This window comes from Amphiprion ocellaris, chromosome 13, assembly GCF_022539595.1.
Source record: "Amphiprion ocellaris isolate individual 3 ecotype Okinawa chromosome 13, ASM2253959v1, whole genome shotgun sequence".
In the NCBI taxonomy this organism is placed as follows: Eukaryota; Metazoa; Chordata; class Actinopteri; family Pomacentridae; genus Amphiprion; species Amphiprion ocellaris.
Window position 1 is genome coordinate 25,175,655 of NC_072778.1, and position 16,115 is coordinate 25,191,769.

The 16,115-nt window shown below is 41.0% G+C and overlaps 1 protein-coding gene across 1 annotated transcript; it reads right to left on the reverse strand.

Annotated features, from left to right (window-relative positions):
- Positions 1-7,355: 7,355 nt before the first annotated feature.
- Positions 7,356-14,487, reverse strand: mrnip (MRN complex interacting protein). The gene is made up of 7 exons (XM_023263333.3): positions 14,297-14,487; positions 12,260-12,319; positions 11,809-11,915; positions 11,675-11,720; positions 11,438-11,571; positions 8,438-8,513; positions 7,356-8,310 (listed from the first exon to the last, which is right to left on the reverse strand). The coding sequence occupies exons 1-7, from the start codon at positions 14,354-14,356 to the stop codon at positions 7,543-7,545; spliced, it is 1,251 nt and encodes a 416-aa protein (XP_023119101.2). The 5' UTR covers positions 14,357-14,487; the 3' UTR covers positions 7,356-7,542.
- Positions 14,488-16,115: the final 1,628 nt, after the last annotated feature.

The window sequence follows — 16,115 nt, forward strand, 5'->3', positions numbered from 1 at the left end:
TGTGTGTTTTCTGCTCAAGTTAATGTCCTGGTTTGATTCATTTTAAATTACTCCTGATCTTGAAAGGTTTTAAACTGTGCAGTCAAAATAGTTACAACTGTGAGCGAATAGCTTGAAATGAACTGCCATAGACTGCTCTGTTCATAACCGACCATTCTTTCACAGCTATATCAAGAGTTATTGTGCAATGATAGTGATAAATGCAGCCCATTTTTCAACCGTTTCCTGTTTAGTATGTGTAACCTCCTCTTAATTTGTTCTAAAAGAAATGTCTAATGAGGCAGTCTAGTCTTTCAGTCAGGTTAAGTCATTTTTCCCATTGGTGGTTTGCATTATCGGACACATGCCTCTGGATCTGGACTTCTTAGAGTTCACTTGCACACAAGAACTTGTGTTTTTAAATGCTTTATCCAACCAAGTAGAAGTTTGCCCAGCTATTTTAAATGCACTGACACAGCTACACCATCTTATCAGCTCAGAAAAAGAAAACAGGAATCAGTACATTGCAACTGTGCATTCTGAGAGAGGAGCAGCTGGGCGACAAAGAATGGTCACATCCCCAGAGCACCTTTACAACTTACTGGAACTTAATATCTGTCCCATGTATGGATAATGGTATCTGTGAAATATTAGCTGAGTATGTCAAATACTTTTAGATTTTTTTAAGTGGACCGTAGACCTAGTTTCAATATTTTTTTTTTTGTCACATTAAAATTTGAGGCTATATATATTAAATATAATATCTCAAGAATAATTCAAGATAAAAGCCTGAAATTTTCATTTATTTGTCTTGCTAACATAAGCATATCCGATTGCTATTAAATACAGTGGTGGAAAAAAGTTTTTGGACATCTCATACATTTGTGAAATATTGCATTAAGAATCCCTCTGAGGTCTTCAAATGCAATTTCTATTAGTTCAGTCACAGCCATAATACGAAACAAATGCTAAAAAAGTCAATAAAAACTTGAAATTCATTGGTTCCTTAAAAAGAAGAAATTTTGAGTATTGGGTAATTTTGGTAGAATTTAGTTTTGTTAGTCATGTAAACGATAAACAAAAAAAGCATCATTTGTGTCTGTCTAATGCAGTCACACCTTTTCAAACACAAAAGACTTTCCAACAAATATTTCACGATAATATTTGAGATTGTGGAAAATTTTCAAGGTGCCTGAAAAATTTTTTCCACCACTGTATCTGTCAAAGCATGAAAATTTGCCATTGGAAAAATGCCACTATCTCCAGAAGGATATATGTGGTCATGGTTCCATTATGCCAATGTCATGGTAATGACTGGATGGAGGGCTAATTTACAAAGAAATTACACAAAACAACATGTCAGGTTTCGAAGACTGGACTTTTCATAGACCACTTCATTTTTTTCATATTTCAACTCACCCATAATCTGAGATTATTGATCAACTTGTTCAGTATTATAGATTCTTCATCATTGTAGTGTAATTCAAACAACCTCAAATTTCAATGTGCAAAAAAATGCCTGTTGAAGTAGGTTGACAGTGACGGGCAATTTAAAAATATTTTTTGCTCTGACAGTATTTGGCATACAATACATACATACATACATACATACATACATACATACATACATATATATATATATATATATATATATATACTGTCAGCCTATAAATAAAGCCTATAAATAAATAAATATATATAATATATATATATATATATATATATATATATATATATATATATATATATAGGTTGCTGTTTTGTAATATTGCAACGGATTTTCATCCCATTCACCAGTGAGAAAATAAAGTCAGTACAGTCCAGTTCATTTTTAACTCCTGCTTTAATGCCGTGATTGCATGTATTGTTCACCAGAAATATTCTTAACTTCAGATACTTTAAATGTATGGCAGAAACACGCATACTTGAGCCAGATAACCTGTCAGGTGAGTTAGGAGAACAGGCAGGGGAGGGAATCCAAAAGTGCACTTAGTTTTGTCAGTCAAGTAAAACTAACTAGAGAACAACACATAACATATCTTGACTGGCAAGTGCAAATACAGGCCAGGATATCAGTCTTAAATGATGTGTGGTCCTTGTAATGTCCTGGGAATGTAAGGTCTCGTAGCAGGTGGAGGCTGTCAGGTATCTGCCATTCACTACTTCTGCAGAGAGAGTTCTTGGTAGAGTCTCTCATCCAGTCCAGAATTTCACCAGACTGGTCAGTTCAGACGGTGTTGCTATGGAGTGGATTAAAATTGATTAAATAAATGGCTACAACAAATGATCAAAAACAATCTAGGGTACGCATACTAAACAGGAAACAGTTGAAAAAATGGGCTGCATTTATCACTATCATTGCACAATAACTCTTGATATAGCATGCTGTGGTTGGCTATGAACAGAGCAGTCTAGGGCAGTTCATTTCAAGCTATTCGCTCACAGTTGTAACTACTTTGACTGCACAGTTTAAAACCTTTCAAGATCAGGAGTAATTTAAAATGAATCAAACCAGGACATTAACTTGAGCAGAAAACACATATTAAACAAAGTGTTACCTAGACTAATTCAGTTTGCTAGGTGACCAGTTTCTTTACACTGCTCTGTGAGTTAACTGCATTTTCGGGCGCATAAATCACACTTCCACCCATTTGTGCGTTTATAAAATTGTTACTCAACTACCCAGCTGCAGAACGTGCTGTCTGTATGACCTCATTACTGTGCTAGCGCGGCTAGCGTTGTATTAGCGCGGCTAGCGCTGTATTAGCGCGGCTATCGCTGTGCTAGCGCAGCTAACGGCATGCATTACAGCTTACTGACTCTCACAAAAACAAACCACATACAGGACAAAAAGGATTAATATACTCACTGAAGCGCCGTCGTTCATGCATGTAGCCGTGGTTGACCCCGGTCTTGTGAGGTGAACCGTCCGCGTCACATGACCGGAGGAGCGCCACGTGATTGGCTGGGCGTTGGTTCGATTTTGGCCAGGATCGATTGTTTACGCCTGAGTCCCCCGGATGTGAACAGCGAATTTTTTGACAGCGAATTTTGAACATTGAACATTGAATTTTTTGATGGCGAATTTTGAACATTGAATTTTTTGATGGTGAATTTTGAAGACATTGAATTTTTAACTGGTTTTTAGAATTTTGATGAGCTAAATTCAGGCATAAAAAATTCACATACGTAATTTTGATGCAAAAAAAATTCAAAGTAAGAAATTCAGCAGCTTTTAAAATTCTGAATCTGATGAGTCTGATTTGCTTCCATAATCATTAACTGAAAAGAGCTGTTCAAGTGACTGACTCGTTCGAGAACGGAACATCTCTACTCTGGTGAACTATCAGAAAACAGAAACACATCCAGGTACCCATGCTTGTTTCTATGATTTCAGTTCAGAGACATTAAACTGCTTATTAAACGGAATTCTGTCAAACAGTCGCACTATCTGAACCTCAGCATCTACTACTATGTATGCACTTTGTATTTATTTATTATGCACTGAAAGACTGACAGATTTTGGTGCAAATTGCAACAACAATAAAGATATTCTATATTCCATAATAAGTTGGTTATAGAAAAAGTGAACAAAAACAGATTTCATCTTTAGATTGTAACATCTGGAGTGGATGTAAAACTGATCTGGTTCCAGTTTTTAACAGAACCAAATGTGTTTTTCAGCCCTGTGTCTATCTGCTGTGCTGATGAAGTTATGAGGAGCAGAAACTATTAAAAAAGTACATTAAAAAGTGAATTTTGGACCCACCTGTATGGACTTCAAGGGCCTGTAATTCTGTAAATGTTCGTAATATGAAGGTTAAACTTTGCCTGGCTTCATTAAATACACTGAGGTTACTGCAGATAAAAAGTCAGCTGATTATGAGGGGTGCAGGGGGAGGACTGGACATGTTTTCTGTGTAAATATCTGCTTGCACGGAAACAATCAGACGATCAATCAGTTGGTGAATTTCCACAAAGTGAAGCAGCAAAATTTAGATGATCAAGTCAGAGTTTGACAGGAAATATCCCAGTCTGCAGTGTTTTCTGTCATCACAGTGAAATAAAGCAAGAATTCATCCAGGAAATCAATAATCAATACTGAAACAGTGGCGTTAGCGTGTGAAGACTCTGCAGTCTGCTCCTTTAACTTCACGTCAGATGAAAGCTGCTCAGCTGACTGAAACCTGAAGCTGCACTCAACGTCCTCACAAGGACACTGAGCTCTCGGCCAGATCACATGATCTTCCTCCGCAGCTGGAGGTCGTAGATGTTGAGATTTCAGAGGACGTCCGTCCTCAGCAGGCTGTAAAGCTCTCCCATGTTATCAAATCTGAACATTCTCCTTCATCCACATCATTTGTGAAGTGAAGTGATGAGTTCCTTTGAAATGAGGTGTAAAGTGAGACTTTGAATAAGAAAAAGCTTTTTTAACTGAGACTAAAATCACCCGATGGTGCAGAAGTTTATGGACAGTTACTGTGTGGTGGAAGTAAATAGAAGTACTCGAGTACATAACTGGATTACAGCTGCAGCTTGTAGCTGAGTGAGTATTTTGAAATAACTACAGCGGATTTTCAGTTTGCACAGAGATGCAGATCAGCAAATATAGATACAAGTGATGAAGAGGAGGAGCAGCTAACCAAACAATAATCACATGATAAAGGAAATCTTCTGTAAGAGTTTCCTGTAAAACAAAGAGCAGTCCAAATAAGATCCATAGAAAAGTGAGTCAGAGTGTTTAACCAGCAGCAGGAGGCTGAGAGAAAACAGCTGCAGAAGAAGAACTAAAGTCAGTGAAACAAAGAACATCAGGAAGGTTCAGAGAGCAGCAGCTGTCAGCAGATTGAACTGCAGAGAGAAAAGTGACTCGGCTCACTTTCCTGTTAAAAGACTCTTAAAGGGCAGCAGTCGCTTTGTTTCTGCACAGCAGCCTCGCATTCAGACTGCAGCTAACGTGAAGCAGGACTTGAGACTGAGGAGGTTCCCTCTGATCTTCATCACTCCGTTCCACCAGCAGCTCCATGAAACCTTTTATTTCAGTCTGTATGATTGATCATTTTTAGCCACGTTTTTACAAAGAGCAGCAGAAAAAAGGTTTACTTTGAATTTAAGCTCTTTATTTGTCAACAGGTAATAATTTACTGTGTACACAACAATAAAAACACAAATTTACTTCCAGAAATTGAAATAAATGCAGGTAAGAAAAATATTATTTGCTTAAAAACTGTGAAATAAAAACAGTAAAACCTGGAGGAAGATGGAGGATGACCAGGAAGAAGCTGCACTGTGCTCAGATTCAGGTTCAGAGTCCTGAGTGTTGAGATGAAACGATCCAGATGTGTTTGAAGAACAGACTTTCAGCTTCAATTTGAGGGTATTTCCATCCAAATCAGGTGAACGCTGTAGGAATTACAACATATTTTAGATGTCCTCCACTTTTTTAAGGGAACTAATTGGACAATTGTCTGCTCAGCTGTTCCATGTCCAGGTGTGTGTTATTCCCTCATTATTTCATTTCCAAGGAGCAGATAAAAGGTCTGGAGTTCATTTCAAGTGTGGTATTTGTGTTTGGAATCTGGTGAGGTCAACTCTCCATATGAAGTCCAAAGAGCATCAGCTCCTCAAATGTTTTCTGAAAACATTTTGGTGAACTGTTTCATAACCAAACGGTTCCAAACAAGCCACCATGCGGGTTTGAAATAAGCCCAAGAACAAAGTGTTTGTCCAATCAGGTGTGATCGCGAATTGTTGTTTGAGGCGGGGCCTGTAGGGTTTTACAGTTAGAGAGCACCTGTCAATCATCTCCTGTGACATCACCCAATTGTACGTCCATCAAACGTCCAAAAATGCTGCTGTGGACACAAACCATTCCCACTGTGTTGATGAATAACTGTCCAAAGTTTTACTTGTTGACTGAAACTGCTGATTGATTATTCATTGGTGGAAGTCCTTGTTTTGTGATCAATCGGTGCAGCTCTGATGACGGTTTGGTTAAATAACAGAACTGTCCTGTTGTCTGGTCAGCAGTTTGACGACTGGGTTTGTGCTCAAAGTCTCAAAAAAAAAAAAAAAGCTGCTGATAGATTTTCTGCCGATCGGTCGACTGACGTTGGATGGAGTGTGATGAGAAGGTGACCCAGCAGTAACCGTGGTAACACTGTGTGTCCTTAGTGGTGGACCCACAGGGCTGCTACCCCACAACTCCACCGACAAAACCGTTAAGATGGGACACGAAGGTCAGAGTCCCTGACAAACAGGACACACAGTTCACCTTCATTTCTGTTAGTATGATGTCACACAGCAGCAACTTCATCAAACGTTCTCCCTAAAATACAGACATCCATCCAGAATAACCCTCCACCTGAACAGTTCACACTTTTTTCTGGTCAGAGTGAGATGTCTGTCTGCAGGAGATCTTCTGTCTTGTGACATCATCAGGTTCATCATCATGACAAACAGAAGTTGTTCCTGTTTGAGTTTACTGTCAGTCTGTCAGGCTTCTCTTAGGGCGATAAGCCTGTGTCAAAGAGACAAGGCAGCTAGGTTACTGGTAACCAGAAACCTTCCAGGTTACGACAGCTGGGGCAGCAACCATTTAAATCATTTATACAAACACCTTGTCTTTCAACTACTTCCAAGTTCTGTCTCTGAAAGTCTTCAGAACCCAGAAACACTTTCAGCTCACTTTGACGCTCTGAGGTCCACCAGGTAACCTCAGCACTCAAATTTTCCTATTTACATGTCGACATCATGGATTAGGAAAACACTATCCATAATTGTCCTGTCCTGGTCCAACATGATGAGCAGAAACTAGACTAACCAGTACACCTGCCTCTGGTCTCCAGGTCAGCAGGGACTCTGATGAGGAGTGGACTCACCTGAGCTCCAAAGAGGTCGACCCATCCACAGGGGAGCTGCAATCTCTGCAGCCCAGCAACCAGGACCAAGAGCCCCTGTCAGGAGGCCAGCAGGGGCCCACAGGTTTGAGGGAGGTGGCCCTGACACCTGCCTCAAGGTAAGCCTTTGTCTTACCTCTGATGTCAGTCCTTTTGCCCCACCCCTGCTAACCTGTGACTCCTCCCACAGAGACAGACCCTGGCCTGGTGGAGTTTCTGGCCCAGATGCTGTCGATGGGCTTCACTGACAAGGGCGGCTGGCTGCACCGCCTCCTACAGGCAAAGAACTTCGACATTGGAGCTGCTCTAGACGCCATCCAGTACACCAAGCAGCCCCGATGACATCATCACAACATCACTACTGACATCATTGTTTACATTAAACAATATGAAACCGCTTCCTTTTTTCTGAGTATCTGTCAGAGTTAAAACAAAACTAATAACTGATGCTTGCTCAGCAGCACATTTACTCAGGGATGACTGTAGTTTTCTCATCTTTATTTGTCTGACAGTTTCTGTTAATCAAAAAAAAAACATTAAGTCTAAAGTGATTCGCTGAGTTGTACATTTTAAATAACCATCAATATAAATAAACGGGAGATAAACAACATATATAGTAAACAAGACCGATAAACAGTTCATCTGGGTTCTACATGTATTTTCTTTACACCCTCTGGCATGTCAGAAAGTCGTCGTCGTCAAAGCTGAAGTCCTCGCCACTCTCAAACATCGAGGAAACAGGAAGCTGGAGGCGGGGCTTGGCAAGATCAGGGTGGGACATAGCAGTGGCTCCACCTATACATTGGCTCCACCCACCCACAGGCGACCCCTTCGCTAGCTGAACCTGACAGTCAGCACTGAGGAAATGAGCACAACTGGAGGCCGTAACACTGCTCACACCGGGAAGACTGGTGTCCTTACTGGGAGGACTGGTGACCCTCTGACTGGGAGGACTGGTGACCCTCTGACTGGGAGGACTGGTGACCCTCTGACTGGGAGAACTGGAGACCCTCTGACTGGGAGGACTGGTGACCCTCTGACTGGGAGAACTGGAGACCCTCTGACTGGGAGGACTGGTGACCCTCTGACTGGGAGAACTGGAGACCCTCTGACTGGGAGAACTGGAGACCCTCTGACTGGGAGAACTGGTGACCCTCTGACTGGGAGGACTGGTGACCCTCTGACTGGGAAGACTGGTGAACCTCTGACTGGGAGGACTGGTGACCCTCTGACTGGGAAGACTGGTGACCCTCTGACTGGGAGGACTGGTGACCCTCTGACTGGGAAGACTGGTGAACCTCTGACTGGGAGGACTGGTGACCCTCTGACTGAGAGAACTGGAGACCCTCTGACTGGGAAGACTGGTGACCCTCTGACTGAGAGGACTATTTGTGGCTGAAGGTCTTCCAGGTTTCCTCTTCAGACAGGCTGACTGCACAGATGAAGAAGAAGTAGAATGAAGTCCAACATTTATTTGTTTTCCTCTTCACAGAAGTGGTTAGCGTAGCTTAGCACAAAAGCTGGAGACAATGTGAAAGCTGGTGACATCAGCATGTTACCTGGTCAGGTGAGCAGCTGTCCTCCCAACCGTCTGTCTTCTCCTCCATTCTCTTTCTCTTGCTGATTGAATATTCTCTATAATAAATACCAGTAGAATAGTCAATGTTCTATGTGTTCGATCAGCTGCAGTACCAGCAGAGTAAATGGACTTAGCAGCAAATCAGGATCAAACATAAAAACATATTTTACGATATCTGCATCATCATCTACACTCCCCTCCATAAGTACTGGAACAGTGAGGCCAGTTCCTTTATTTCTGCTGTAGACAGAAAACATTTGAGTTTGACATCAAATGATGAATATGAGACAAGAGATCAACATGTCAGATTTCATTTCCAGGTGTTCACATCTGGATCTGAAACACAACTTAGAAGATGGCACCGTTTGTTTGAACCCACCCATTTTCATATGAGCAAACGTACTGGAACGTGACTGACAGGTGTGTTTTATTGTTCTGGTGTGTCCTATTAAACTGATTATTCAAACAATAAATAGTGCTCAGTGTCTATGTTCAGTTTCAGATTTGGGTTTTGCTGTGCAGACTGCATCTATAGTTAGAGGTTTGGTTTACTTTTGGAGGGGAGTGCAAATACACATGGGGTGTGTATTGTCAGTGTATGACACTGTAACTGTATGGTTTGATTCAGTAGTTTCAGTAATATACAGCACAAGATGTTTGCAGATAAAACATTTTCCCTCAGCTGAGAATATGTATCGCTCATAAATAAACATCAGGAAACGATTGCTGCAGCTGATTTAAATCTGAAACTCTGAACATAAACTGCTCCAGACCAGGTTAGCTCCACAGCATCAGTTACCATGGAGATCGAGCAGGTAATAAGAGAACCACCTTCGTGATACTGAAAACTTTGACTTTCAGCTCTACATACCTGCTAACCCACTAATGTCACTCCGTGGTCCATCCCTCTATTCTGGTCCTGCTGTTGTACTGGTGCTGTGTTTCAAACGGTCCTATGTGATGAAAATCTATTTTTGTTGTGGTTTGTGGTTGTTAAAACTGAAGTCAAAAGTTTGGACACACCTTCTCATTCGATGATTTTTATTGATTTTAATTATTTTCTACATTGTAGACTAATACTGAAGACATCAAAACTATGAATGAACACATATGGAATTATTTCATGAACAATAAAGCTTTAAACAAATCGAAATATGTTTTATATTTTAGATTCTTTAAAGTAGTCCCCTTTTGCTTTGATGACAGCTTTGCAAACTCTTGGCATTCTCTGGATGAGCTTCATGAAAGGCACCTGAAATGGTTTTCACTTCACTGGTGTGCCTCGTCAAGGTTCATTTGTGGAATTTCTTGCCTTCTTAATGGGGTTGGGACCATCAGTTGTGTTATACAGAAGTCAGGTTGGTCCACAGTTGACTGCCCTATTTGACTACTGCTGTAATCCACATTATGGCAAGAACCAATCAGCTAAGTAAAGAGAAACGACAGTCCATCGTGACTTCAAGAATTGAAGGTCAGTCAGTCTGGAAAATTTAATGAATTTCAAATTTATCCTCAAGTGCAATTGCAAAAACCATCAAACACTATGATGAAACTGGCTCACGAGGACCACCCCAGGAAAGGAAGACCAAGAGTCACCTCTGCTGCTGAGGATAAATTTTTGGACTGCAGAGTGAAGGAAAAGCAAACAACAAGTGCTCAGTACCTCTGTGAAGTCCTTCAAGACTGTTGGAAATCTATTTCAGGAGACTACCTCATGAGGCTGATTGACAGAACGCCAAGAGTGTACAAAGCTGTCATCAAGGCAAAGGGTGGCTACTTTAAAGAATCTAAAAAAAAAAAAAAAAAAGTCTGGTTTGATTAACACTTTTTTATTCACTACATAATTCCATATGTGTTCTTTCATAGTTTTAATGTCTTCAGTATTAATCTACAATGTAGAAAAGAATTAAAACAAATAAAAACCATAGAATGAGAAGGTGTGTCCAAACTGTTGACTGGTACTGTAAAGATACTTACTTCTGCAGTCCCCCTACAGCTAGTTATCACCTCAGATTTAAAAACCAGTAAGACTCTGACCCAGGTGCTACCTCCCAGCTAACTAACCAATAGTGGTCCAGCTTTGTATAACCCCACCCCCTCACCGCTTTCAGGTGTCCATTAAGAATGAGCAGCTGCCTCACAGTCTACCAGCTTTATTTACTTTGCAGAGCTGCTTCTGTTAACTTTAAAATGCCTGATCCACCAGCAAAGTTTCCCAAATGTTCTGCTGTTGGCTACAAGAGTGAACACAAGAGTCTTTATGCACTCCCACCATCTGAGCAACTGAACACCCAATGGATTTCTTCTATTATTGATGGCAATGACCCAACAACAACAGGAAAAGCCTCAGTGTTAGCACGCTGTGCGGCTAATGCAGTTACGTTTAGCTTTAATCATATGCCCACAGGTCAGATCTCTGTGGAAACTGTGATGCTGAGGGACATTCAGAGATGGTGGAAACTTTAAGTTAAAGCAGTGAACAAGGACTGGGTGGGCTACTGTGTTTTCATGTCGCCTGCTGAGCTTCAGTTCAACATAAACTCAGCTTCTGTTTACATCTGTTAGTTTCCCTCCTGCCCCCTGTGCTCAAAATCAACTACATTCTAATAAAGATGAATTCCCAGTAAAGCCCAAGATTTTCCTGTTTCTGCTCTCAGACAGCAGAACGAGGAAGAAACAGTGAGTGAAATGCAGCAAATTAAGACTACTTGTTGACCGACAATCACATCAGAGCCATTTGCAAGCAGAAACAGCCCGTTTAAAACATGATTCAACCGTCCCTCAGCAGAAACACAGACAGACATGTTAATCTGATGAAAACATGGACAATACGGAACTCTAAGGGAAGTCTGTAATGTAATGTGAAGCTACAGTATGGTGTTATTGATAAAATCATCAGTATGTCAGCCAGCAGGTGTACAGGAACACACTTGTAATGATGGACGTGGCCTCCAACAACATAAACCCACTCTGAAATCACCTGTCTGTCATGTTGCCATGGAGCTGTTGCCTGTCCATCAGAACATTCCATTCAGGCTCTTCCTCCTCTTCCAACTCTGCCTCCTTAGGTGTGTCCAGGTATTTGCTCCAGCGGCTCACCTGAGTCTGTGTCACCTGCAGTCAGTCAGAGGTAAATGCAGGTGAGGGAGTTCACCATTCCAGTTTCACAATTTTTTGAAGATATTGTTGGATCCTGGTGAAGAAACACCTGTCTCACCTGGTCGTCTCCCTGCTTCTGCTCCTCTGCCTCCACCTGCTGCTCCCTGCAAACAACAAACATCAGAGAGGACAGCTGATGTGAGCTGAGGTGGGACTATGAAGGCTGCAATGTGCTGTCTGATGGCTTGTTACCATATCGACCAGGTGTTGTCCTCCTGCTCCTCCATCATGGCTCCTCTTATTGCGTTTAGCTTCTGAACGTGGCGTCTGCAGTCTGCCCCGGAGCCCCGCCCATACTCCTGTCAATCAATCAATCAGTTCATACAATCAAAGCTAATTTAATGTCAAGAGATATAAAAGGTAATCAAATAGGTAAAAATAATGGACCAGTTCCACTCTGGTCAGACTGTCGATTGGTCTACAATCATCATACAATCAGCAAAAATAAAGACAAACACAAAACAATCATAATTAAATGTCAAAGAATAAACATCAAACAACAAACACAATTGACAAATATTTTATAACTGCACAAATCAAATAACATAGAAAAAGCAACAAACAAATAAATAACAAACAGAATGATAAACATAAATACAAGCTACACGTTTTAGTGTTTAAAGAGTGAAAGTTGTATTCTGACCTTCAGCAGCGACTGTTTCTCTCCACACAGTTTACAGCTCCACCTGTTCACCTTTTTCACCTGACAGACACAGCATAGGGCAAAAACACAATCCTTATCGTGACCATGATCAAGTAAATAAAAACTCATAATCTATAAACACTATTAATCTCCTGAGGGCACAGCCTGACTGACACGTAGGATTAACAATGAGCTGAATAATTTGAATTTCTTCGGTATGGAAGGACGTGACATTGAGCAAAGTAGCAGCTACATGTGATCATACTGATTACAGCAGCAGACAGATGGGATTTCTGCAGTAAAACTGATCTCATCTATTGTGTTCTGACTTTTCAAATGTGAACAGCTGCTTTTAAATCTCCAGAATCCACCAACCCAGTTGTAGAAATCAGAAAATCTCATAGAATTAGAATATGGCAGAAAAAGTTACTTTTTTGTTTCATTAGACATTGCTCAAAGTGAAGATTGGATACATTTACTTATTACACATAAACTGAAATAATTAAAGATTTTCTTTGTTTTAATTTTGATGATAATAGCTTACAGATCAAGAACCCCAGAACCAGCAAGTACAGAGGTGTCCAGGAAATGGGCTCCAAGTCTCAAATTCCTATTGTAAAGTCACTCCTGAACAGAAGCATCTTACCTGGACCAAGCAGAGAAAGAACTGCACTGTTGCTACGTGGTCCAAAGTCCTCTTTTCATACAAAAGAATTTTTTTGTTTTAGGATGTCAATCAGCTGGTACCAGATGTATTTTGTTTTGTTCTATTTACTTAGTTACTCAGCCAGCTTACTCACTATTTGTACTACCTTCCATAATAGGCTGAGATGCAAATCACCTCAGAGAGCGATGGACCCTTCTAGGCTGTGGATGGGTGGGATGTGGGTGTTTGAGTGCTGATGATTTGTATGCTGATAAATTGTGTATGTTGATTCTAAAATGCAAAAAATAATAAAAACTACAAGTCATAACAAAATTTTTTTTTTTGCATTTCTTTTGGAAATCAAGGTCCTCGAGTCTGGAGGAAGAGTGGAGAACCACAGCATCAAAGTTGTCCAGTGTGAAGTATCCACAGTAAGTGATGATTTGGGTGCCATGTCATCTGCTGGTGTTGGTCCACTACGCACTATCAGGTCCAGAATCAATGCAGCACCTACCAGCAGATTTTGGAGGACTACATGCATCCGTCATGCTGAAGAGCTTTTTGAGGATGCAGATTCTGTCTCCCAACATTACCCAGCATTTCCCCACACTGCCACAACTGCTCAGTAATGGTTCACGGACCTTGGCATTACAGTGCTAGATGGGCCGGCCAACTCACCAGATCTGAACCCCATAAAAATATCTGTGGAGTGTTGTCAGGAGGAGAATAACATGAACCAGACACCACAATAAAGAAGAACTTGAGGCTGCTATCAAGGTAACCTGGACATCCATTACCTCCTCAGCAGTGCCTCCACGTCAGGCCACATAACTGCAGTGATTCAAGCAAATGGAGGCCTGACCAAATAACAGAACACACTTTTTAAAGTTGGATATTTTTTATACTATAAATCCCATTTTTTAATTGATCTTTTAAAAATGAAATGAGCTGTAAGCCATTATCATCAAAGTTAAAATAAATAAAGGCTTGCAATATTTTAGCTCATGTGGATTGAGTAAATAACATATAGTTTTCAAATTGAGTGGTGTATGATGAAAAATACTGAACCGTTTCTACCATATTCTAACATTATGAGATGCACCTGTAGTTGTCTGTACATATGGGGTAACTGCAGAAAGAAGTTGCCCACTGATAGCTCAGAACTCCGTAGAGAAACTGATTGTAGTTTCCTTCAGCACCACAGTGCTAGATGTCTGGACAGTCAGGCATATGCAGACAGAAGCTATCAGCCTGTCTGTTGGCCGTTAGCCTGCCTGTTAGCCTGTCTGTTAGCGGATACACTGTTTGTTAGTCTGCCTGGTAGCCGTTAACCTGTCTGTTAAACTGTCTGGTAGCCGTCAGTCTGCAGTCTCACGGTGCATCTTTGTTACCTGTTGCACCTGGAAGCTCTGACAGGAGAAACACCTGACGACGTGGAACTCCTGAACCATGATGGACAGCTTAAAGACGCTCCAGTTCTGTTCACAGACTGTATGATTCTGTTGTGTTTTTCCGGTACTCAATTTCCGCGGGTCTGTTCGAACCGCGGCAGTATGACGTCTCAGCAGCAGTGAATGGCGGACTGCTTCTTCTTTATTTCCGGCAGCGTAGACACCACAAGGCGTACGACTGCCCTCCACTGGCCTCTTACTTAACTAGCTCTTCTTATACACTCCATTGTCATGCACTTCTGGCGGTGTTGGTCCATAAACCATAGACCATGGCTATTCAATTAAAAATTCACTGGGGCCGGATTTTCAGACTAAGAACATGAGCTGGGCCGGACGTTTTTAGCAGACACTGAGCAAAGTTAACCATTTAAAATAAACATAAACAGATAAGATAACAAAGACACTTGATGTTTATTAACGTATTGCCACATCCAAAAGGACATAAACATAATAGAAGAGCAGTACTTAAACTAAACCTGTGCTGAAATACTGCTTCTTTAAATGTTACATTTGAAACACACAACTTCAACACATTTTGATAGGTAAATATAAGCACATGTTAAGGTGCATATGAACATAAAAACTAAGTGCCGATTAGAAACACCATCTTTTGTTTTGGTTACATCTGAAAGTGCATTAAAAAGTAACTTGCTTAACAGTAACTTTGCAGAACTTGAGACATTTTTCTTCTTTTGAAATAACAAAAAACAGAGTTTGTCCCTGTCCATATTTGGTCTCATCTGAGACAGTCGCATCTTCAGTGCATATAATCAAAAAAAAAAAAAAAAAAAACAGTGGGCACAGTGATAGTTACTATCCCTTTGGAACGAAATAAAGCTGACATCAAAGTGCATAATAAAGTGCAACTAAGTGAAATAACTGTCAAAACAAAATGTATTTCTTAAATATTAAACTTATAATAAGTGAACAGAAAATAGTCACATAAATACATAAAACTATCTTTAGTGTCTGCTACAGCACGCTGCTTTGTTGCACTTACCATGTCTCGAAGACATCTGTGGCGAGAACATCAACCTTGCGAATGTTTGACGTGTCAGACCTGTTTGATAGCAGATGTCACACTCATCTTAACTTTATCGTCCGTTAAAACTTCATCCACGACAGCCAACATGCAGTCCTTCACAGTTTCTGAGTCTGTGAACGGCCTCTTTTTCGTGGCCCTTTCCTGAGCTGTGCAGGTCCGCTTCATTGTAGTACAGCTCCGGTTGTAAGATGCAGTCAAACTCTGAATTATAGCCGCTCTCTCATGACATCCCTCGGGAAAGTTTGTCCGAAACGTGGCATGTTTTTCCAATGTGGTGTCTTCGGACATGATAATCTTTCAGCGCTGCAATGCACTCGTTGCAGAGTAAACGCATTGTCAGTCCACGCAGGATTAAACCGATGGTTTTCCTCGCCGATTTGTCGTTTCAGGATAGAAAAAGACATGCTACTATTTTCGCCTGTATAGAACTGCTAATGTTAACTTTTCAAACGCGTCGCCTCAACGCAAGGCATTGTGGGTTAGTTGCTAGGTTACGGCAAGTGTTGCATTCAATGTTGGCAATAATGTTGGAATTTTTGCAAGAACTTGTCAGTGTTACCGAAAGATGTTTTTCAGTTTTTCTCGGACCCAAGTCCCAGTCACTCGGCAGTTGCTTTCGGCCATCTCGAGGGTTGCTTTCGGGCCGCATGTGGCCCGTGGGCCGCTAGTTGAATAGGGCTGCTTTAGATGGTTGGAAAGGGGTCATTGGGGGGT

What these genes read in the sequence shown, in the direction of transcription:
- mrnip (XM_023263333.3), bottom strand. Translation starts at nt 14,356, where the DNA reads ATGGTTCAGGAGTTCCACGTCGTCAGGTGTTTCTCCTGTCAGAGCTTC. An exon ending in AGAAACAGTCGCTGCTGAAG is followed by an intron (nt 11,916 to 12,259) that starts GTCAGAATACAA and finishes ATTGATTGACAG; the next exon opens with GAGTATGGGCGGGGCTCCGG. An exon ending in ACAGCTGCTCACCTGACCAG is followed by an intron (nt 8,311 to 8,437) that starts GTAACATGCTGA and finishes TCATCTGTGCAG; the next exon opens with TCAGCCTGTCTGAAGAGGAA.